This window comes from Lynx rufus, unplaced genomic scaffold (assembly GCF_022079265.1).
Source record: "Lynx rufus isolate CCGP_SWC_20201006 ecotype Redwood Valley unplaced genomic scaffold, mLynRuf1.p SCAF_51, whole genome shotgun sequence".
In the NCBI taxonomy this organism is placed as follows: Eukaryota; Metazoa; Chordata; class Mammalia; order Carnivora; family Felidae; genus Lynx; species Lynx rufus.
The window spans coordinates 458,917-481,123 of record NW_025814869.1 but is presented as its reverse complement, the minus strand read 5'-3'; the positions used below and the strand labels follow the sequence as shown (position 1 = coordinate 481,123).

Here is a 22,207-nt window from a genome sequence, read left to right as displayed (position 1 = left end):
CAGAGATTATACTGTCAGGTTTTTTTTCCACTTATTCTTATAACAGCCTTTTGTTGAAAATGACTTAGAGCACCTGGGTCAAGCATCTGGCTTGTCAAGCATTGGCAGGTTATGATCTCACAGTTCATAAGTTCAGGCTCTGAGGCATTGGGCTTGCTTTGGATCCTCTATCCCCATCCTCTCTGCCCTTACCCCACTCTTGCTTGCTCTTCCTCTCTCTCTCCTTTCTCTTAAAAATAAATTAAACATGAAAGAAAGAGAGAGAGAGAGAAAGAAAGAGGGGGAGGGAGGGAGGAGAGGAAGGAAAGGAAGGAAAAAGAAAACGACTTCGGCCTTTTGCTGTTTACTTAACTGTGTATCTCCAGATATAAGGATATGAGCAGACACAAAATGACAGGAAAACAATTTTAGGATATTTTATTTCAAATATTCTCATACCAAAAGGAATTCAACTTGCAATGGAAAATCTTATGAAGAAAAATTTAAGTAGAAATAATACCCACCCATCCCTCCCTACCTGCAAAGAGATGGGATTAGTTCTAGGGTTGCATACTTAACATACCTGTGCTTTGGTCAAATAACTTCTTAGAATCTCAGGTTCCTAATTCATAGAAATGTAAGTCATGTGCCAAATGTAAGTTATCATTAACTGTGAGGTTAATGATAACTAATACCCACCCGAGCCCCACAAACTACAGAGTTATAGGGATAAATAGTCTTGATCCTGAATCATACATAATCTCTATTACCCTCCCCCCAGAAAACATTTAGGGAGAGAGGTTTGCATGTTTGTTTGGAGAGAAACTGGTTTATTTCCAATGCCATGTATGGACCTCCTTTAAAACAATCATGACAAATGCAGTTTTGAACGTGAATCAAATGAGGAAAAAGAAATAACGTAGACATTCTTTCAAGAAATTTCTGGAGAAGGACTGATAGGGCTTTTAATAAGAAGAATTTAGGCATATTTGTAGACTAAGGAAAAAAAAGAAATTCAGAGGATTAAGATTATGGACAAACTGGGATCAGGAGCCCATTAAAAGGACAGAAGAGAAGAGAACAAACTTGAAGTAGTGAACAATGAAAAGAAGACGTCAAATTTTTTTCAACTTGCATGAAAAAATGATTTTTAAATAGTTTTGTAAGCAGCAGGACTCAAATATTAAAAAGTAGGGAGTTTCTCTAAGTTTTAAAAATCATCTACTTCAGAAGCATCTGAGTGGCTCAGTCAGAACCGACTCTTGATTAAAGCTGAGGTCCTGATCTCACGGTTCTTGAGTTCAAGCCCTGCATCTTGGCTGACAGTGTGGAACCTGCCTGAGATTCATATTCTCTGTCTCTCTCTCTCTCTCTCTCTCTCGTCCTGCCCTGCTTGTGCTCTTGCTCTTACTTCTTCTCAAAATAAACTTAAAAAAAAAAAAAGTTTAGTTTGTATAAAGCATGTTTATATGCTAGGGAAAAACGTACTTAATGTGATCTTATAGTAGTTGACCCTATGGAGGGATTGTGTGTGCATTTATGTGTATGTTTTGGGGTCTTTTTTTTAAACTACTTTCTGATTCTGTGTATAATAAGGAATACTATTACTATTTGCTAACTTGGTTTTTCATTTTGTTTGTTAAAAAGTAGTCTACATCTTATTTTTTTAGTATATTTCAGTGTATTTAAGAGCAGTTGATAGACATTTTCTGATTCTTTATTAAGTCACACATGATGAGTAAAAATTTTGTATTTTTTTCTAGTGCTACTATATATAATATTAATGTACTTTCTACGTTTTCATGTTAGAACTACTGGTAGGTGCAGTAGGAATTTAGTAGGTTGAATAACAGTAGTAATAAAGATTTTACTTCGGTCTTTTATAGCCATCTGTTAATGACTATAGAGAGTGATACTACCACTATCACCATAAAATTGGAATGATTCATTATTTGCCTTTTTAATATTTAAAACAAATATGCCTTTTTTTCTTCTGTTTTTAGGTTATGAAATGGTCTCTGCAAGATGGTCTGTCCTTGAATTTGAAATTCTTAAGCCTGACATATGCTGGTACTTATTCTCCTTTAACTGGACTATAATTTCGTCTGTTACAACTGCTATATAAAGCAGAGAAAATAGCAAAGATCTGTTCTGTGTCAAGTATGACAGCCACAACTCGTGGCTCTCCAGTAGGAGGAACTGACAGCCAGGGCCAAGCCCCTGATGGACAATCTCAGCCCCCCTTCCAACATAATCAGGTAGGACATGATGTGCTAAGGCTGTGTTGTTCTGAATTACAAAATAATGACAGATGTCCTGAATAATTTATAATCATTAGAAGCTCATTGTCATTTTAAGTTACACTTAAGAACAGTCACTGAGACGTATAAGAAACCTACTGTAAATGGTTAAGAAGGTAAGGTCCCTTCCATTTTTTAATACAAGTCTGTAATGACAAAATCATTAAATTAGTTGGTTTGTACAACTGTTAGAAGCATAGACTCAAGTCAGCTCTTTATTTTGGAATCCCATCTTTGTGCCATACTAACCTTATAGCTGTTGCTAAGCAAAATACCTATGCCTTAATTTCTGTATCTTTAGTTAGTTAGGGAAGTAATTATTTTTTAAAATTGTGAACTATGTTTATTATAGCATGTACAAACCACCCATAGCCTGTATCTGTCAGAGACCTGAGGACACTGTCCAGCCTGCATCTTCAAGTCACTTTCCCCAAACTCTGCACATCTTCAGCACCTCCTGGCATTCCTGAGTGGCACAGCAGCCATGACCCCATCAGTGACTGTCCTGGAGGAATGTATGGCAGCACAGGGTCCACAGCTTACCCCCAAGCCTTTTTTTTTTTTTTTTGGCTGACCGTGTTTAAAATGTTTTTTCATTGGTTGCCAGCAACTCAAAAATCAGAATATTTCACATAAATATCTGGATTTTTGGCTTCTCCAGATTTTTCACGTTAGACCCACACTCACACTTTACAACAATTAGCTGTCATTGAATGTCAGCCACCCATTTCAGATGGGAATCTGCTTTGTCACTTGAAGCCAGTTGCCATTAGTTACTTAATCATTCAAATACTTATCACAAAGCCATGTCTCTTTATGTCCTCCTATCCCTAGTAATAGAAGTCAGAGTTGCACTACAAAACCTCACAACTCAAAGGCCTACTTACATTTTTATAACCTTGCTGGCCCTGAGGACATATAAATTAGAGATCTGTGAACTACCAGTGTCTGTATATTTAAAGTGTGGATAAGTAAAATAATGTATGTACAGGGCTCAACTCAGATTTTATTTTATTTTTATTTAGTTAGTTTTTTCATTTAAGAGAGGGAGCACGTAAGTAGGGGAAAGGAACAAAGAGAGAGAGGGAGAATCTTAGGCTCCACACTGAGCATGGAGCCCAGCATGGGGCTCAGTCCCACAACCCCTGGGATTATGACCTGAGGCAGAATCAACAGTTGACACCCAACTGACTGAGCAGCCTAGTTTAATGCTGGCCTATAATGGATGTAATTAATTTTTCTTTTCTGTGAAAGAATTTGTGTTAATGGAAATGTATTTCCATTTGATTAATAGAAAATAGTTGTTAAAGACTTAATGTAACATTAATTCTTCTTTATTTCTGAAAGTGGTAATATGCATTTCCTTTCCTTCCTCAGTTTTTCTAGGGGGTTAGTTTCATTCAACTTTGCAAAGTTTTGCAAGTATTGGCTTGGAATATGAGGTTTCTTTTTACATTAGGAATTTTATTATTTAATCTTCATTAGTTCTTTCCTTTTGCTTCCGTTGGGTTCCCTTGCTGTGTGTTTTCTGGTTTCTCTGTGTGGAAATTTAGACAGTTGTTTAGTACTTTTCTTTTAGTTTCGATGTATTCTAAAACGTGCATTTTAGACTATCAAATCATATACCACAGCTTTTAATGCATTTGTATCTATTGTCATTCTGCTAACATATTTTTTTTTAATGTTTAGTTATTTTTGAGAGACAGAGAGAGACCTAGCATGAGCAGGGGAGGGCCAAGGAAGAGAGAAACACAGAAACAGAAGCAGGCTCCAGGCTCTAAGCTGTCAGCACAGAGTCTGAAGCGGGGCTTGAATTCATGGACCTTGAGATCGTGACCTGAGCCTAAGTTGGACACCCAACTGACTGAGTTAGCACCCTTTTGCTAACATATTTTAAAATTTGTGTGGTGATATTTTACATAAGAATATTTTTAGGAGGGCCTGGACAGTTCAGTCTTCAAGCATCTGACTCTTGATTTTAGCTCAGGTCATGATCTCACAGTTCATGGGTTCAAGCCCTGTGCACTGAACAGCATACAGCCTACTGGGGAATCCCTTTTCTTCCTCTCTGTATGTCCCTCCCCCACTTGTGCATGTGCTCTCTCTCTCTCAAAATAAACATTTTTTAAGAAGAATATATTTAGAAATGTAGTGTGTCATATTCAAGCAGTTGGAGGTTTTCTCCAATTTGGTCACTGGCTTATAGGTTAATTCCTTTATGGATAGACAGTATGTTCTCAGTGATGTCACTGTTTGGGAATTTATTGAGGCTTGATATTTTGCCCAGCATATAGTAATTTGGAACATGAGGGAACTTAGAAAAAGTCGATATATTTCATTATAGAATTCATTTGTCATTTAATTTACTTGTTTTATTAGTATTTGAGAGGTGTGTTAAAGTCTATTTGGGATTGTGGACTTGACCATTTCTTTTTAAAAATGAGAATAGTAGTGTTATCAATTATAGTGAAATAAAAGTTTGAACCTATAAGATGTATGCATATTGAAAATAGTGATAATTTTATTGCCCTTGTCCTTGGTTCCTTCTTTTGCCTTCAACTTTGATTCTACTTTTTGTGGTTTTGAGTGAGCATTTTATAGAATTCCTTTTTCTCTGCTTTTGTAACATCTTACACATGATACTTTTTTAAATGTATATTTTTAATGTTTTTATTTATTTTTGAGAGGGGGGTAGAGACAGAGAGAAAGAGGGAGACACACAATCTGAAACAGGCTCCAGGCTCCAGACTCTGAGCTGAACCCCTCCTCCCCCTACCCCCATGGGCTTGAACTCAGGAACCATGATATCATTACCTGAACTGATGTCAGTTGCTCAACTGACTGAGCCAACTATTTGCCTCCTACCTTTTTTTTTTTTTTTTTTTTTTGTCCTTTTATAGTGGTTGCCTTAGAGTTTGCAATACATTCTATCCACGTACAAATAACCTATACAACTTCATGGGAAATTCATATTCCTTACCACAATTTATGTTTAACTTCTCCCACTGCTGCTTTGTATCATTCTCCTCCTTTATCCTACCCATTAATTGAACACATTGTTGCTTTTGGACAGATTGTTGCATATTAATTCTATTAAGAATATGAAGGATGCACCTCAGGGGTTCAATCAGTTGAGCAGGAGCTTCAGAGCTTCAGGCTTCGACTTTTGATTTCAAGCTCAGGTCATGATCCCAGGCTTGTGAGATCCAAGCCTACAGTGGGCTTCATGCTAAGCATGGAGCATACTTAGGATTCTCCCTCCCCCATCTCTCTCTCTCTCTCTCTCTCTCTCTCTCTCTCTTAAAAAAAAAAAAAAATATATATATATACACACACGCATATATGTATATATATATATGTGTACGTATATGTATGCTAAGCATGGAGCGTACTTAGGATTATCCCCCATCTGTCTCTCTCTCTCTCTCTTAAAACAAATATGTATATATATATATATGTTTATATGTGTATATATATATATGTTTATATGTATATATAATTATATTTATATAAATGTATTGTATATTTACATAATACATATATTTATTATATTAATATGTTATATACATTAATATATATATATATATATTAAGAATAAAGGTCCTTATTTTATCTTCTCTTACTCCTGGCTGTAATACTTTTCTTTACACATACTCAAATTTCTGACTGTTTTGCTTCTCTTGGAAGATCTTGACATTTCTTGCAAGATAGGCAATAAATTCCCCCAGTTTTTATCTGAGAAATTTCTTCTTCACTTTGAAGTATAATATTCAAGTATAGGGAATTCTAGACTGATGGTTGTTTTTTCTCAACACTAAATGTTGCAGGTTTTTTGTTTGTTTTGTTTCGCCTTTCCCTTCCCCACATGGAAGCTGTCCACATGGAAGTCTGTAGCAGGCTGGAGTTTGGTATTTCCCTTCTAGGTTGGTTAGGTTCTGATAAAAATCTAGAAGATTAGAACCTCGTAAAGTAGCCTCTCTTGAGGGTATGCTTTTTTTTTTTTTAATTAAAAAAAATTTTTAATGTTTTTATTTATTTTTGAGAGAGAGAGAGACCGAGCATGAGCATGAGCATGAGCAGGGGAGGGGCAGAGAGAGAGGGAGACAGAATCTGAAGAGGCTCCAGGCTCCAAGCTGTCAGCACAGAGCCTGACGCGGGGCTCGAACTCACAAGCTGTGAGATCGTGACCTGGGCTGAAGTCGGATGCTTAACTGACTGAGCCATCCAGGCGACCCAGTGTTTATTTTTTAGAGAGAGAGAGAGAGAGAGACAGACAGAGGGTCAGCAGAGGAGAGGCCAAGAGAGAGAGGGAGACAGAATCTGAAGCAGGTTCCAGGCTCTGAGCTGTCAGCACAGAGCCGGGTGCAGGGCTCGAACTCACAGATGGTGAGATCATGACCTGAGCTGAAGTCAGATGCTTAACCTACTGAGCCACCCAGGCACCCCAAGGGTACGGGGGGGGGGGGGTTGTTGTTTTTTAAAGAAGAGCTGAATGTTGTACCATAGTTCAGAATGGCTACATTGCATCTTCTCCTGGAAATGGAATTCTCTGTGAACCTCACGTGACAATTTGATAGGATTTCTGCAGGTAAAATCACAAAACTTTGAGTGTTCTCTTCAGTCTAGACCCTCTGTAGTTTTAAACTCAGACTTTCCACTCTTTGCTTCCAAGCAATTAATCAAGTGCAATGTAAGTTTTCCTCTCCCAATCCTTATTCCCATGGAGATTTTGGTCATGGTTTTCTGCTGGTTATTTTTTTACTCTCTTTGTCCCTGAGACACTCTTCTGGTTTTATAGGCAGCAGTTTCCTTATGACCTTCATTCTCCATCAGATCTGTGAAGAGTTGTTACTTGAGTTTATTCAGTTTTTTACTTGTTAGGAAAGAGTAACAACTTCAAAGCTGTTTATATGCTGAACCAGAAACCAGAAGTCTCCTCCTGTCCTTTTACTTTCTTCTCCTTTATGTCCTTATGTTTAAGCATCTATATTTTATGTAGCTTGTAGCTATGTTTTGTGTTTTTGTCTTGATTTTCAGTTGTATTTTTAGTCCTTTTAATATAAATGCTGAAATATTTGGGATATTTGTCTTTTATGGTGTATGTGCCTTAAGAATTTGGGAATGGCTTAACTCATGGTTCTGACTTTTTTTGTGTGGTTGTAGTCAGCATCTCAGCTGGGATTACAGTCATCTGAAGGCTTGACCAGAGTGGCTCCCTCACATGGCTTTTCATTGGATGCCTCAGTTTCTCACCACATAGACCTCTGCAAAGGGCTGCTTAAGTGTCTTCAAGTCATGACACTTAGGTTTTCCCAGAAAGATTGTTCTAAGAGAGGAAGAAAACAAGCATAACTTCTATGGAGTCACCTCAGAAGTTATACTGATATTTCCACAAGGATATATAATTAAGAAAGTTTGGCTCCTGGGTGGCTTAGTTGGTTGGGTGTCTGACTTTTGATTTCAAGTCCGGTCATAACCTTATAGTTTGTTGATTTGAGCCCTGAGTATGGGGCCTGCTTGGGATTCTTTCTCCCTCTCCCCCGTCCCCGACCCTCACATCGTCTTGATCTCTCTGAAAAATAAAAAAGTAAACTTAAAAAAAATACTCATTACAGCTGTTTCATTAGCAGTAAACATTACAAAAACTAATGTTCTCTAATTTTAGTCTGCTCAATCCATACAATGCTATATGCTCAATTTTTCAAAAATTCTTAATCTTTTAAATACAGTAAGTGCAAAATACCAGTTTATAAAAAAATAAGCAGTGTGATCACAGTTGTATTAAATATTTATAGATATATATGGAAAAATTTTAAGTATGTAACATGTTTACTTGGTACTGAATTGCTAAATGTTATACAAATGTCATAGAAATTTAAGTCTGGCGTATTTAATTTTTCAGACCTCATCGGCCAATTCCTCCAATGAGAATTCCCCGGCATCTCCTCCAGATGAACAAGGTCAGGGAGATGCTCCACCACAGCATGAAGATGAAGAACCTGCATTTCCACATACTGACCTCGCAAAGTTGGATGACATGATCAACAGGTGAGTTGGGTTTTTTTGTTTATTTGTTGTTTTAAGTTTATTTTGAGAGACAGCAAGCAAGAGCTCATACCATGGGGGAAGGCAGAGAGAAAGGGAGAAAGAATCCCAAGCAAGGCTCCATGCTGTCAGCAGAGAGGCCATTGTGGGGCTCAGACCCATGGACTGTGAGATCATGACCTGAGTTGAAATCAAGATAGAGACGCTTAACCAACTGAGTTACCCAGGCACCCCTTGTTAACCAAATTTTTTTTTTTTCTTTTTTGAGAGAGCAAGTGAGTGAGGAGCAGAAAGAGGGAGAGAATCCCACAAGGGGCAGAGGGAGAGAGAGGAGTGGGGCTCGCCCGGGGCGGGGGGCGGGGGGTTATGTTTTTTGTTTGTTTTTGTTGTTGTTTTTTACCTGAAGCAGGGCTCCAGCTCTACCATTGTGGGACTCATACTCATGAACTGTGAGATCATGACCTGAGCTGAAGTCCAATTCTTAACAACTAAGCCACCAGGTGCCCGTAACCAGATTTTTAAGCATTGCCACTGCTAAAGAATGAAAAAAAGACTGGATTGCAGTGTCACAAAAGAAATTTTGCCCTTTCCCTAATAACATTAACGCTTTAGACATTGCCAGATAGTTTGTAATTCATTGCTAACGCAGGCATTTATGTGAATTTTTAAAAATTAAAAGATGATATGAAAAAAGATTTTAAATTAATAATGCTTTGTGATCTTAATGGATGTGTTTCTAGCCTAGAACCGTAGGTGGGAATTTCCTTTTGAGTATTTATAAAGGTTATGTCTCCTTGGTATTTTGACTACTAGACTTGCTAGATGACCTTCTTTCTATGTCCATTTTCTATTCAGAGAAATTATTGTAAAAGATTTTGTTTTGTCTGGTGGTTGTTGATTTTTATTAGAGTGTACTTCTAATTAGGACTGGAGGACTGAGTTATATTAAATCTTAAGGGAAATTTTTAAAAATCGCTTTTGCATAACCTGTAACAAAAGTATCTATTACATTTTTTGTAATAGGCTGTCTTTTTAGTAAAACAGGGTATTCAGGGATTTTGTTGTCCTTCTGAAAAGGACTTAGGGACAGACAGAATACAGTTCTTTCTAGGAGTTAGAGAGTTAGTCAGTGTAATGTATTTCTAGGTAACGGAGGAAAAATCCTAGCCTGAGTATGGTGGCATCTATATTGCTTTTGATACAGGACTGTACTTAGTATGGTACACAGGCTCAGAGGCTCTGTAAGTCATACAGTTTTCAGGAAAAGTTGGTAAATGTCATGTTGAGATGAATTGAAGTAAAAATCAGCCATTTGTCTCCACGTTTATTTTGTCTTTGTGAAGAACAGAAAAGGGATGTTGTGTTGTCTTCTCTTAATGTATCTAAACCTCAAAAGAACAGTTTGCTACTGACTTTTAACAATGAGTGTACATTTACTTGATAATTGATTAATTTTAGTTTTAGGGGGCTGTGAAAGTTACTTATTGAATTCTCCTCCATTGCTATATCTCTAGTTATACAGTGCTTTTAAAAATTGTGTATGTAGATATCTCAGTTCACAAAGCAGGTAATTTGCCAATCTCTTCTTTCAGTTTGTGGTGAGTGTTTAATGTAGTCAGATTTTTCACTTTTTCATAGTAAAATTAATTTTGTAGGTAAGTTATCTTTGGTATTTCATTTGTGGCCAACTAATACGGCATTTTAAAACTGCATAATAATTTTTAGGCCTCGATGGGTGGTTCCAGTTTTGCCAAAAGGGGAATTAGAAGTGCTTTTAGAAGCTGCTATTGATCTTAGTAAAAAAGGTGAGTACATAGATTACTATGTTTTCCATAATGCATTATTGATACTTGCATATTGTTCTTGAGACTTTCTTCTCTTTTATAAAAAGTTGCTATATATTCTTGGACCACACTGTCTTCCTAAACTTTCTGTTAGGGCTTATATGTATGCTTAGAACAAAGATTTTGTGTATCTTTGACAGTCTTTAAAGACCTCTGAATTCTTTAAAATTTTATGCAGAATTTTATGTATATATTAACATTTCTAAGTGCAGGATCTGCTTGTATATTTTTAAAGGCCCTGTTAATTAAACATTAAAATATTTTCTAGACTAATAATTTTTTAAAAATCTGATGTGTGAAGTAGTATACATCAAAGAGTGTTTCACAATTTAAAAAATACTAAATGACCATAGATTTCAGATTTATCTGTTGACTTTTTTTGCATGTAATTGGGAAATAATGTTAATTTGCAAGTAATTTCAGTAAAACATATTTAAATTTACTATTTGAGTGACTTACTGAACAGCCAGTGAACCAAAAGATACACTAATCTTATATTTTTATGAAAATTACTATTTCATTAATATTTTGTTGTGAAAACTCAAGATTCTGGGGCGCCTGGGTGGCGCAGTCGGTTAAGCGTCCGACTTCAGCCAGGTCACGATCTCGCAGTCCTGAGTTCGAGCCCCGCGTCGGGCTCTGGGCTGATGGCTCGGAGCCTGGAGCCCGTTTCCGATTCTGTGTCTCCCTCTCTCTCTGCCCCTCCCCCGTTCATGCTCTGTCTCTCTCTGTCCCAAAAATAAATAAACGTTGAAAAAAAAATTAAAAAAAAAATAATTACATTTGTTTTATATAATCAAGAAGAAGGTGGCAGCATTTATAGAATAAAATTTCTGGTGTAAAATTGGACTAGGTTTACTAAATCAGTTACTGACATTGGCACAATAGAATTGATGCAACATTGTCAAATGAAAAACAGGTGAAAATTGCATTTTTGACAGTTGCTTTATAAAAGAATTTGGTACTTGTGTTCATTATCAGCATTTCATTTTCAATTATAATTCAATATTTGCTTTTTGTAAAATGCACCTACCATTAGTCTTATTTTACAAAAATGGAATTCATTAATTTGAACAAAACTTGGACTTTTTTTTTTCAACGTTTATTTATTTTTGGGACAGAGAGAGACAGAGCATGAACGGGGGAGGGGCAAAGAGAGAGGGACACACAGAATCGGAAACGGGCTCCAGGCTCCGAGCCATCAGCCCAGAGCCCGACGCGGGGCTCGAACTCACAGACCGCGAGAGCGTGACCGGGCTGAAGTCGGACGCTTAACCGACTGCGCCACCCAGGCACCCCAGGACTTTTGTTTTTTAAACTGGTAACAATACAAGTAGTACCTGTGAAATTTGCGGTTTAATTACAGTGAGTTCTTTGAGTCATTTCCAGGTTTTTATTACTATGATTCAACAGTGTCAAATGCTTTCAATGATATAGTGCGTGGTTTTGGTCATTTAATACTCAGGAAAAGAGGGAAGTTTATATGTTTATAATATTTATTAACATATAATTAATAATTATATATAATATACATAATTTTTTAAATACTGTAATCCTGAATAGATTCCTACATCCTCTAAGGAAGAGTGCAGATATGAACAAAAGTGTCAATTAAAGATGGTAGATTATCTAGTATCTCCTCTATACAATGCACACGTCTAAGAAGTGTAAACCTTTCCCCCAAATACTGACTTTTGGAAATACATTTGTTAAGTAGGGGTGGATATTCTGGTTTCTCTTCAGATCACATAAATCTTTTGCCTTTTACTATTAAGTACGGGTGGAGAATGATTGTAGGAGGGAAGAAAGGTAGAAATTGGTGATTAAGCCAGTTTATTTCATTTCCTTTGCTTAACATGTATTTTGAGAAATGGACAGGAGATCATTTGCCTGTTGTTTAGACAATTGACCAGCCCATCATCTAGAAGCCTTTATCTACATCACAAGAGAAGATGTGTCTGGGTGGCTGTAACTTGGAGTTCCACAGCTTGCTTGATGGAGAAAATAGAATGATAAGTACAGAGTTCTAAGAGCCATCTCAAGTGAAGACAGGCCTTCTAACTCTTCCTTCTGTGGATGAATTAGATTCACTTTGCCCACAGTGGGTGGAAGAAGCAGCATTTCAAACTTTTAGGTGGGGAGACAAAAAATTTCTTAACAAGGGAAGGAGAATATTCCAAAAGGGCCAGGGGTATTTATGAATTCCCAATGGAATTTACCCATGCTATTAAAAGTCTGGACAGAAACGTTTTCATAGGCACAAAGTGAATCTGAGATTCACCATTAGAATGAGAGATTATTCAAATTGAAGAATTCCCTAGCAATGACATTCTTGTCCCTCCCTTTTCCCCCTTGGAGGCCAAGGGAGTTTATTTAAGAGCCTAAGGTCACTCTTGTACTTCTGCAAATTTTTAATTCATCAGGACAAATAATGCAAAACTAGAAGGAAGAAGAAGCTCACCAAAGGACTCCTAGGACAGTCTTCCTCATTTTTAAATCTCAAAAGTTCTCAACCATTGCAGGCACATTATCAGTCTTCCAATGGATAGAATTTAAAGATTCTTTGCTTTTTCAAAAGACAAAACATTGGGGCTGTGTGTGCAAGCATTACATGTATATGATGGGGATGGTAGAAAGGCAGATAAAGTCTCAACAAGTGTTGAATTTCTTTCTATAGGGCCGCTTACCTCCTTAATTGTCACTGGACTCTGCCTACATTCTTGTGAGTTACATATTGTTTCCTTTAAGAGCAGGAGAAAGACCTGTTATTTACCTGAAAGAAGCATCTAACTCTCCAAGACCAATATAAAATAATTTTCTATTGTTTCTAAACAAATGAGACCAATTTAATATCTTGGAAAGAACAGAATATTTTGGAAAACAAAATAGTACAAAATAAAACATAAAACATCCTGAGGCTGCTTATACAGAATGCAAAGTTAAAGTACATTATTTAGTCATAAGGGTAGTGTAACATGTCACCACAAAAATTGAAACATTTTTTAGCAAAAGACATATAGAAAAAATAGCAAATGGAGAGAGACGGTTTCTCTGAACTCACGTTGACTAAATGCAAATCCTCTACATGGAACTCAACTGCCATTAATCCCCTTCTGGGATTTTTATCAACCAGGGAAGATTGACTCTTACCACAACAGAGGAGACTGTAAGACACTATATACAATGTTGTAGCAAACTACCTTCTCTCTCATCTCTCATATATTTTTCTGAGGGCCCAGTCATCTTTCCTAATCATTTATGAGGAAATAGATGTTTTAAAGCACCAGCTTTCACTCCAGCCCAGTGTAATTCTTTGTTATTGCAACATAGGCATTCATTTTGCTCCTGTGACCAGATTATGAGTCTGTTGCACAATCACCCAGAAACCATGTGAAGATGAAAGCTAATTTTGATGCCTCATTTTGTGAGCAACCCAAGGCCTCTTTGGATAGCCATTCTGGAACCCAGCCAGGGCCGACCTTCATGCCAGTGATTTACACACACTTTCGGGTCCTGTCCTCCAAACCTTGATAACCAGTGAGTCAATCCCACACACTCCTTGGGAAGCCCATGGGTAGTACTATCCCTAGTGGAAAAATAGATCTGACACATCAGTTCTGTCCAGAAGCTGAAGGGGACCACAGGGTGTGTGCACCAAATGACCTCAAAGGTCAACTTGTACATTCACTTTCCTTTTCTGCAAGAGCTAATCATAGACATCCGCACTTTCCTTTACTGAAGCCTCAAACCCTAACTGGCTACCTTGTCACAGAATTTGACTTAAGTGGATAAGTGTGGTTTGAGGGATATAAGGGAAATTTTGGATGTTCAAGTTTTTTGTTTTTTGTTTTTTGGAAAATTTCATGTTTGAGTTAAGGGCATTTGTGCTAGTACTGATAAAGGTCAGTACTTCTGACAAAATGATGCTTGAGGGGTCATTTCCTTCTGTAACAACCCTGAGAAACACCCTCAACTCCACATCTGATCAGTTCCTCTCAAATCTTCAAATTCCAGATATGGAGTTGCTTTGTGATTCTCACTGTCCCTTAAGACACTGCACGGTCACTATCAATCCTCAGTATCAAGGATCCCTTGATAATAAAGATAAAGAAAAGCTATGTGACTATAAATTGTATAGCCATTTTGCAGAGCAGTCTGATAATACGCACCAACAGCCCTAAAAATATCTCAACCTTTTGACCTTGAAAATGTTATTTAAGAATCAATATTTGGTCAATATTCAGAGATATGTTCTAAAATCTATAGACTGAGATAGATTGCACTGCACTGTTTGCTGCAGTGTTGTGCATCATAGAGAAAAATACACCTTTTCAAAGTTCAGCAATAACCATTAAAAAAATGCATACATGTTCTTATAGTGAAAAATCCATTAAATATCTAATAATGGAGTTTCAGGATAATGTGGTAATATGTATGATATACTGCAGAACATAAAAATCATCATCAACAACAACAACAGGATGCAAAAGAAATTGAATATCCAGAATAACCCAGATTTATAAAAAAAAAAAAAAGAGAGAGAGAGACGTGCTTACAAACATATGTAGAAATAAAGGGGAAAATTTAAGAATATATATGTACATATGTATGTATGTGTACATATATGTACATATATAACATATATGTTTTTCTACATATATATAACATATATAACATATATAACACAACATATATAACATATATATACACATGTTTTTCTACATATATATATATATATACATATATACATATATATATAAACTAGCTAAGGAGGAAGTTCATAATTTTTCTAATCACTGTTCATTTCCCTATTGTTCAAAATTCCTACATTTTAAAAAAGTTTTTATTCATTGAGAAAGCATGCAGATGCACTTGAGTAGAGGTGGGGCAGAGAGAGAGGGATAGAGAAAAATCCCAAAAAGGCTATACACTGTCAGTGTGATTTCTATGCAGGGCTCAAATCATGATCTGTGAGATCGTGACCTGAACTGAAATCAAGAGTCGAAGGCTTACCTGACTGGACCACCGAGGTGTCCCCAAATTCCTAGTTATTAAGTTATTAAGCATTATGTTTATAAGTAAAAAAATCATTTAGGAAATTAAGTAATTTTATTTCACTTCAAAGTTTGTTGATTTTACATTAATTAGTTAATTAATTTAATGAAAATGAGGAAAAGGCATGTGGTACCAATCTATTTGATGTAATGGGAGTTAATGATGTCAGTGCTGAGTCTACTGGTCTGCTTATGACCAGTAGAAATAGTGAATAAAAGCTTTCCCAGTCATGTGGAGAAGGAGATAGCTTCTCTTGCATGCTAATTCAGGGACAGTGTGCTGTGACCCTTCTTACAACTGACTGAAGTTGACTGGCAGAGACAGGAAAACACAGGCACTGGTATCTGGCTGAGACATTCTTGTGTTTCCTTGAAATAACACAGGGAAGAGAAAGCCTTCATCAACCACAGCCTTCAGAGCACATTGAAACAACCACTGGGAAGAGTTTGAGGAGATGCCTACAGGCCCCAGAGACCTATATTTCGGGACCTGTAGCTATGGTCACAGAGCTCTCTTATTGTCAGGAAACTGCTCAGCTTGCAACCAGAACTTTGATAGCATTGCTCAACAGGTAACCAGATACCTGTCCTTAATGGCACTGAATATGTGTCCATTGCAACTTACAAGAAGAGAGGCCTTGGCGGTTCTTTAGGCAATTAATACTTGGAACTAACTTGTGAGGTCTGATGTGAACCTTACATGAGGCCACAATCTCCTCTACTGTCTCTAACTGGTCTTTCCTCTGCACTGGACTCTGTTGGAGAGGCTGCAAGTCTTTGGGCCTCACAAACCTATCTACACATGCTGATCCCATCTGTTCCACCTTCAAGAACTGTCTTACCGTATGTCAGTCATGTTCCCCTATCTCAGCCCAATGCTTCTTTGAAAGTCCCTTTGCCAAACTATACTACTTTTAGCAGTGGAGATACTATAAGTCCTCCCCAAAGCCTAGATAGAAAGGCTAAGTTTTTCTACAGCTTCCTCTCTATTGTCTTGTAGTATCTGTGTACTAGTGAGAAATTTCTAGATATAAAGTATTTTTGAATAACTTAAAATACAAAATATATATTCTTCTTTCTCCCATCTTGGAAATAGCACAAAGACAATGAAATTTGTACCATACTGTGCAATCTATCTCATGAGCCACATGAAACAGGAAGCTTCTGGGAAGTTTCTTGCAAGCATGTATTAGATAGTCATGGTTTCTGTGCAACAGGTAGATTTTGCAGCCAGAAATATTGACACAAGACACACTTTATGGCTTCTGTCTAACTCTATGTTAGACACAGTCTCTTGCATACTTGACAAAAGTCCTTTGATTTCTCACACTGTAATTTTTTTCTTCTTATTGTAGTCTCTGAAGGTAACATGGAAACAACCACACCTTGGATACACCCAAGAAAACTCTTGGCTACTGGGCCTTTGCTTAGCTATTCTTAAAGAATCCCTCAGATTGAGCCATTTTCCCTTGAGCAACAATACCTCAAATTTCCACTCACAGGGGAAGAGCCCTGCTCTAATGTGCCCACTTTTGGGAAAAGAGGCTAAAGGGAATACCTTTTAGATGCCTTGTGAGTAATCTGGTCTCAGTGCATTTTTATGTCATTAGTCACTACTGAACAAGCATTTGTGGAGAGTCTGAAAGGGCCCTAAAACCACATCTAACATCCTCAGACTCTTAAGAACCACACTTTTGGATCCCAGTAGAATTGGGGCAAGCTTTTCCCTTCCAACAAAGATGAAGTCCACAAATTAGGATGCATGCTCACAATCTTCTCAAGCAGGTTACAGTTCATTATCAAGAAAAAAACAAAAAAACAAAAAACACTGAGTGTGACATTGACCCTGTCAGAAATGGGATTCAGTATGATGCCATCCTATTTTTTAAAGTCAGGCTGAATGCAGTCTGACCCCTGAAGTTTCCAGACTAAGCCTGGAAGAAGAAATGCTCAAGTGAAGCCTGAAAGCTCATGAAGGAAAGAATCTCAGGATCCCAGAGAGGGACTCACCACCTTGACAAGCAGTGAGAGAGCAGCCATTTCACCTCTTGGGCAGCTGAGACAGTCATTACTGTCGTGCATGGGACATTCTATTTATCAGCTGATATTTCTCTTCTTTCTCCACAGTTTCTAAGGTTAGAGTTAAGATGACAGAGAAGTAGGGGAACTGAAGTTTTCCCCATAGCTCAAACACAGCTGAATTGAGATTGGATTAGTTGGAACACCCAGGAAATTGACCTATGGAGTGGCAGAAGGATCTCCACATTTGGAAGGATCCAGTTTGGCAGGATTAAGGAATTTTTACTCTATTTTTACTGTATCTTTGCTCTCTCTTCTTTTTTTTACTTTCTCTTTCTCTGGATTTAGTCGTATAGTTTTTGATTCTCTATTTGTTCTTCTTTTCTCCCCTTACATTTTTCTCTATTTATGGGAGCAGGCCTGCACCTCAGCTTTTCCCTTTTTTCCACAGTTACTTCAACAAACAAATCAAAGCACACTCAGTTGAAGACCCAAAACACACCACCACTACAAGCAAGGAGGAAGTTGCAGAGGACAGCCAGTGGGATAGAGGAGTGAAATACATAACCGAGTGCATACAACACACTTCAAAAACACTTCCTTAGGTGCCAGGCCCTGGACAGTGTATGACCCCTTTTTAATAGAGTAGTACCCTTAGGTGCAGGACACCTAACAAGCTTTTTAAAACATGAAAAAAAAAAAACAAAACAAAACAGAAACTTGAGCCAAAATGACAAAAATGGAAGAATTCTCCCCAAAAGAAAATTCAGGAGAAATCACAGTCTGCAAATTACTCAAAACAATATATAAACAATATATCTGAACATGAATTTACTAGCAGTCATAAGACAAATAGATGGGTTTGAAAACGCATAGAAGACAGCAGAGACTCTCTTGCTGAAGAGATCAAAGACATAACAACTAGTCAAGATGAACTAAGAAATACTATAATGAGATGCAAAATAAACTAGACACAGTGACAGTGAGGATGGAAGAAGCAGAAGAGAGAATAGGTGAAATAGGAGATACAATTATGGAAAATGATGAAGCTGTAAAAAGAGGGAAAGGAAATTACTAGATAAGAGGGGAGAATTAGAGAGCTAAGTGATTCTATGAAAAGAAACAATATCCATATCATAGGACTTCCAGAAGCAGAAGAGCTACAGAAAGGGGCAGAAGGTGTATTTGAACAAATTATAGCTGAGAACTTTGCAACTCTGGGGAAGGAAATAAGCATCCAAATGCAAGAGGCACAGAGAATTCCCTTCAAAATCAACAAAAAAGGTGAATACCATGACATATAGTAAAACTTAAAAAACAGAGATAAAGAGAGAATTCTGAAAGCACCTAGGGACAAACAGGCCTCACCCTGCAAGGGAAGACACATAAGAGTAGTAACATACCTGTCCACTGAGATTTGGCAGGCCAGAAGGAAGTGGCAGAAAGTATTCAATGTGCTGAGAAGAAAAAATATGCAGCCAAGAATCTTTTATCCAGTAAAGCTATCATTCAGAATAGAATGAAAGATAAAGGCTTTCCCAGACAAAGAAAAACTAAAGGACTTCATGACCTTTAAACCAGCCCTTCAGGAGATCCTAAGGAGGACTCTCTGATTGGAAAGCAGCAAAAACTACAAAGGACCAGAGATGCCACCACAAACACAACACCCACAGATAACACAAGGCACTAAAATCATATCTTTTAATAAACATCCTGAATGTAAACGGATGAAATACCCCAATCAAATGACCCACGGTGTCCAAATGGATAAAAAACAAGATCCACTTATATACTGTGTACACAACACTCATTTTACACTTGAGGACACGTGCAGATTTCAGTGATGGGATGGAGAACCATCTATCACACTAATGGACATCAAAAGAAAGTGGGGGTGCCATACTAATATCAGAAAAACTAGATTTTAAACAGGTCTTTAACAGGAGATGAAGAAGAGCATTATATCAGAATAAAGGGATCTATCCATCAAGAAGACATAACAATTGTAAACACTTATGCTTCCAATGTGGAAACACCCAAATATATAAATCAATCAATCAATCAAAAACATAAACTTATTAAAAATAATATCATAATTGTAGGTGACTCTAAATACTCCACTTACAACTATGGACATATCATCAAGGCAGAAAGTCAATAAGGAAACAATGGCTCTGAATGACACATTGGACCAGATAGACTTATCAAATACATTCAGCGCTTTTCATCCTAAAACAACAGAGTCTATATTCCTCTCAAGGCCACATGGAACATTCTCCAAAATCGGCCACACCTGGGTCACAAAACAGCACTCAACAGGTAGAAAAAGATTGCATATTTTCAGATCACAATGCGATGAAACTTGAAATTAACCATAAGAAAAAATTTGGAAGGATCCCAAGTACATAGAGGTTTAAAAGCATCCTACTAAAGACTGAATGAGCCCATCAGGAAATTAAAGAAAAAATTTAAAAATACATGAAAGCAAATGAAAATGAAAACATGACCTTTGGGATGCAACAACAGCAGTCATAAGAAGAAAACACATTGCAATTCAGGTCTATCTCAAGAAGGAAGAAGAAGGGTCCCAAATATACAACCTAACCTTACAAGTAAAGGATTTGGAAAAGCATCATCAAATAAAGCCCAAAGCTAGCAAAAAAAAAAAAAAAAAGGGGGGGGGGGAGGGGGGAAGGGGCGGAATAATAAGGGTTAGAGAACAAATAAATGACACAGAATCCATAAAGCAGAACATAATCAATGAATCTGAGCGTTAGTTTTTTGAAAACATAAACAAAACGATAAAGCCCCAGTCAGACTTCTCCAAAAGAGAAGAGAGAAGACCCAAATAGATACAATCAAAAATGAAAGAGGAAGGAACACCACAGAAATACCACCAATTATCAGAGAATACTATGAAAAATTATGTCAACAAACTGGGCAATCTGGAATAATTTGACAAATTCCTTGACACTCACACACAACCAAAACTCAAACAGGAAGAAATTGAAGATTTGAACGGAGCCATAAATAGTGAAGACATTTAGCCAGTTGTCAAAAATCTCCCAACAAATAAGAGTCCTGAGTCAAATAGCTTCCCAGGGGAATTTTACCAGACATTTAAAGCAGAGTTAATACCTATCCTTCTCAAGCTGTTCCAAAATACAGAAATGGAATGGAAGCTTCCAGATTTATTCTATGAGGCCAACATTACCTTGATGCCCCACCAAACAAAGACCCAACCAAAAAAAAAAAAGGAGAATTACAGGCCAATATCCCTCATAAGGTGGATGCAAAACTTCTCAACAAGATACTAGCAAATGAAATTCAACCCTACATTAAAAGAATTATTCACCATGATCAAGTTGGACTGATTCCTGGGTTGCAGGGGCTGGTTCGTTATTTGCAAATCAATCAACATGATACATCATATTAATAGAAGAAATGACAAAAATCATATGATCCTGTTCATAGATACAGAAAATGCATTTGACAAATGCAGCATTATTTCCTAATTAAAATATTCAAGAAAGTTGGAATAGAAGAAGCGTATCTTAACATCATAAAAGTCATATATGAAAGGCCCACAGCTATTTTTCTCAATGGGGAAAAACAGCTTTCCCACTGAAATCTGGAAAACGACAGGGATGTCCACTCTCACCACTGTTGTTTAACATAGTGTTGGAAGTCCTAGCATCAGCAATCAGACAACAAAAAGAAATAAAAGGCATTCAAATTGGAAAAGAAGTCAAACTTTCACTCTTCACAGATGACATGATACCCTACATGTTTCGCATTCTTTCCCTGAAAGACTCCATCAAAAAAGTGCTAGAACTGATCCATGAATTTGGCAAAGCCGCAGGATATAAAATCAATGTATAGAAATTGGTTGCATTTCTATACACCAATAATGAAACAACAGAAAGAGAAATCAAGGACTCAATCCCATTCACAACTGCACCAAATTATAAAATATAAAGGAATAAGCCTAACCAGACAGGTAAAATATCTGTATGCTGAAAACTATAGAAAGCTTATGAACAAAATCGAAGAAGACACAAAGAAATAGGAAAACATTCCATTCTTATGGATTGGAAGAACAAATATTGTTAAAATGTTCATACTACCCAAAATAATCTACACATTCAAAGCAATCCCTACCAAAATAGTACCTGCATTCTTCACACAGCTAGAATAAACAATCCTAAAATTTGTGTGGAACTATTGGAAATTTTGAATCTGGAGTTCTCTCTTGTCCAGCAAGAGAGTGGATGCAGACTTGAATAAGAAAGAGGGTAATGTCAGGGAGAAGACAAGAGTCTCAAGTAAGGGTCCTTGCTCCATATTTATTAGAATCAGAAGGCTTACAAACGTGAGTGATGTTCAGAAAGAGGCAATGAAACAGTGATCATTAACTCACGTGTGTGTGAGAGAGAGGGGATTTTGAGATATGCGGTGTTAGGGGGTTGGGTCAATACAAAACAAAATCCTGGCACTAAGCAGATGGCTGTTTAAAGGAGGCACCAGGCACCATGTGGGTTTATCTTAACTTGCCTAGGGGATAAGACAAATACAGCATGCTCCCTCAGGGTCAAAAAGCAAATTTTTTTTTGCTAATCAGCTCTGAGCAATTTCACCCTGCTGTGGTGGTTTTTCATCCTGTTTAGCTGTTTACCTATTCTCCAATGCTTTCATCCTTTGGAAGCGGCTTCCCACTCTATGCTTTTATTCTATACGGGGGGGGGGGGGCATTTTCACTCTGGGACTGCTTTCCGCTCTAAGCCCTTTTAACCCATTGGTGAAATCTCAGGCAATTTCTAAACTTATTCCCCACATGGGACCACAAAAGAACCTGAATAGCCAAAGTAATGGTGAAAAAGAAAAACAAACAGGAGGCATCACAATCCCAGACTTTAACCTGTATTACAAAGCTATCATCATCAGGACAGTATGATATTGGCACAAA

The 22,207-nt window shown here is 37.3% G+C and overlaps 2 protein-coding genes across 4 annotated transcripts in view; one reads left to right on the top strand and one right to left on the bottom strand.

Moving 5' to 3' along the window:
* LOC124527579 (gamma-taxilin-like) overlaps positions 1–22,207 on the bottom strand; it is a 697,565-nt gene that overhangs the window by 306,597 nt on the left and 368,761 nt on the right. The gene's annotated exons all lie outside the window — the stretch shown is intronic.
* LOC124527583 (probable ubiquitin carboxyl-terminal hydrolase FAF-X) lies at positions 1,985–10,707 on the top strand. Its single transcript, XM_047100680.1, has 3 exons — positions 1,985–2,237; positions 8,182–8,327; positions 10,050–10,707. Exons 1-3 carry the CDS (start codon positions 2,142–2,144, stop codon positions 10,189–10,191), a joined length of 384 nt encoding a protein of 127 aa, XP_046956636.1. The 5' UTR covers positions 1,985–2,141; the 3' UTR covers positions 10,192–10,707.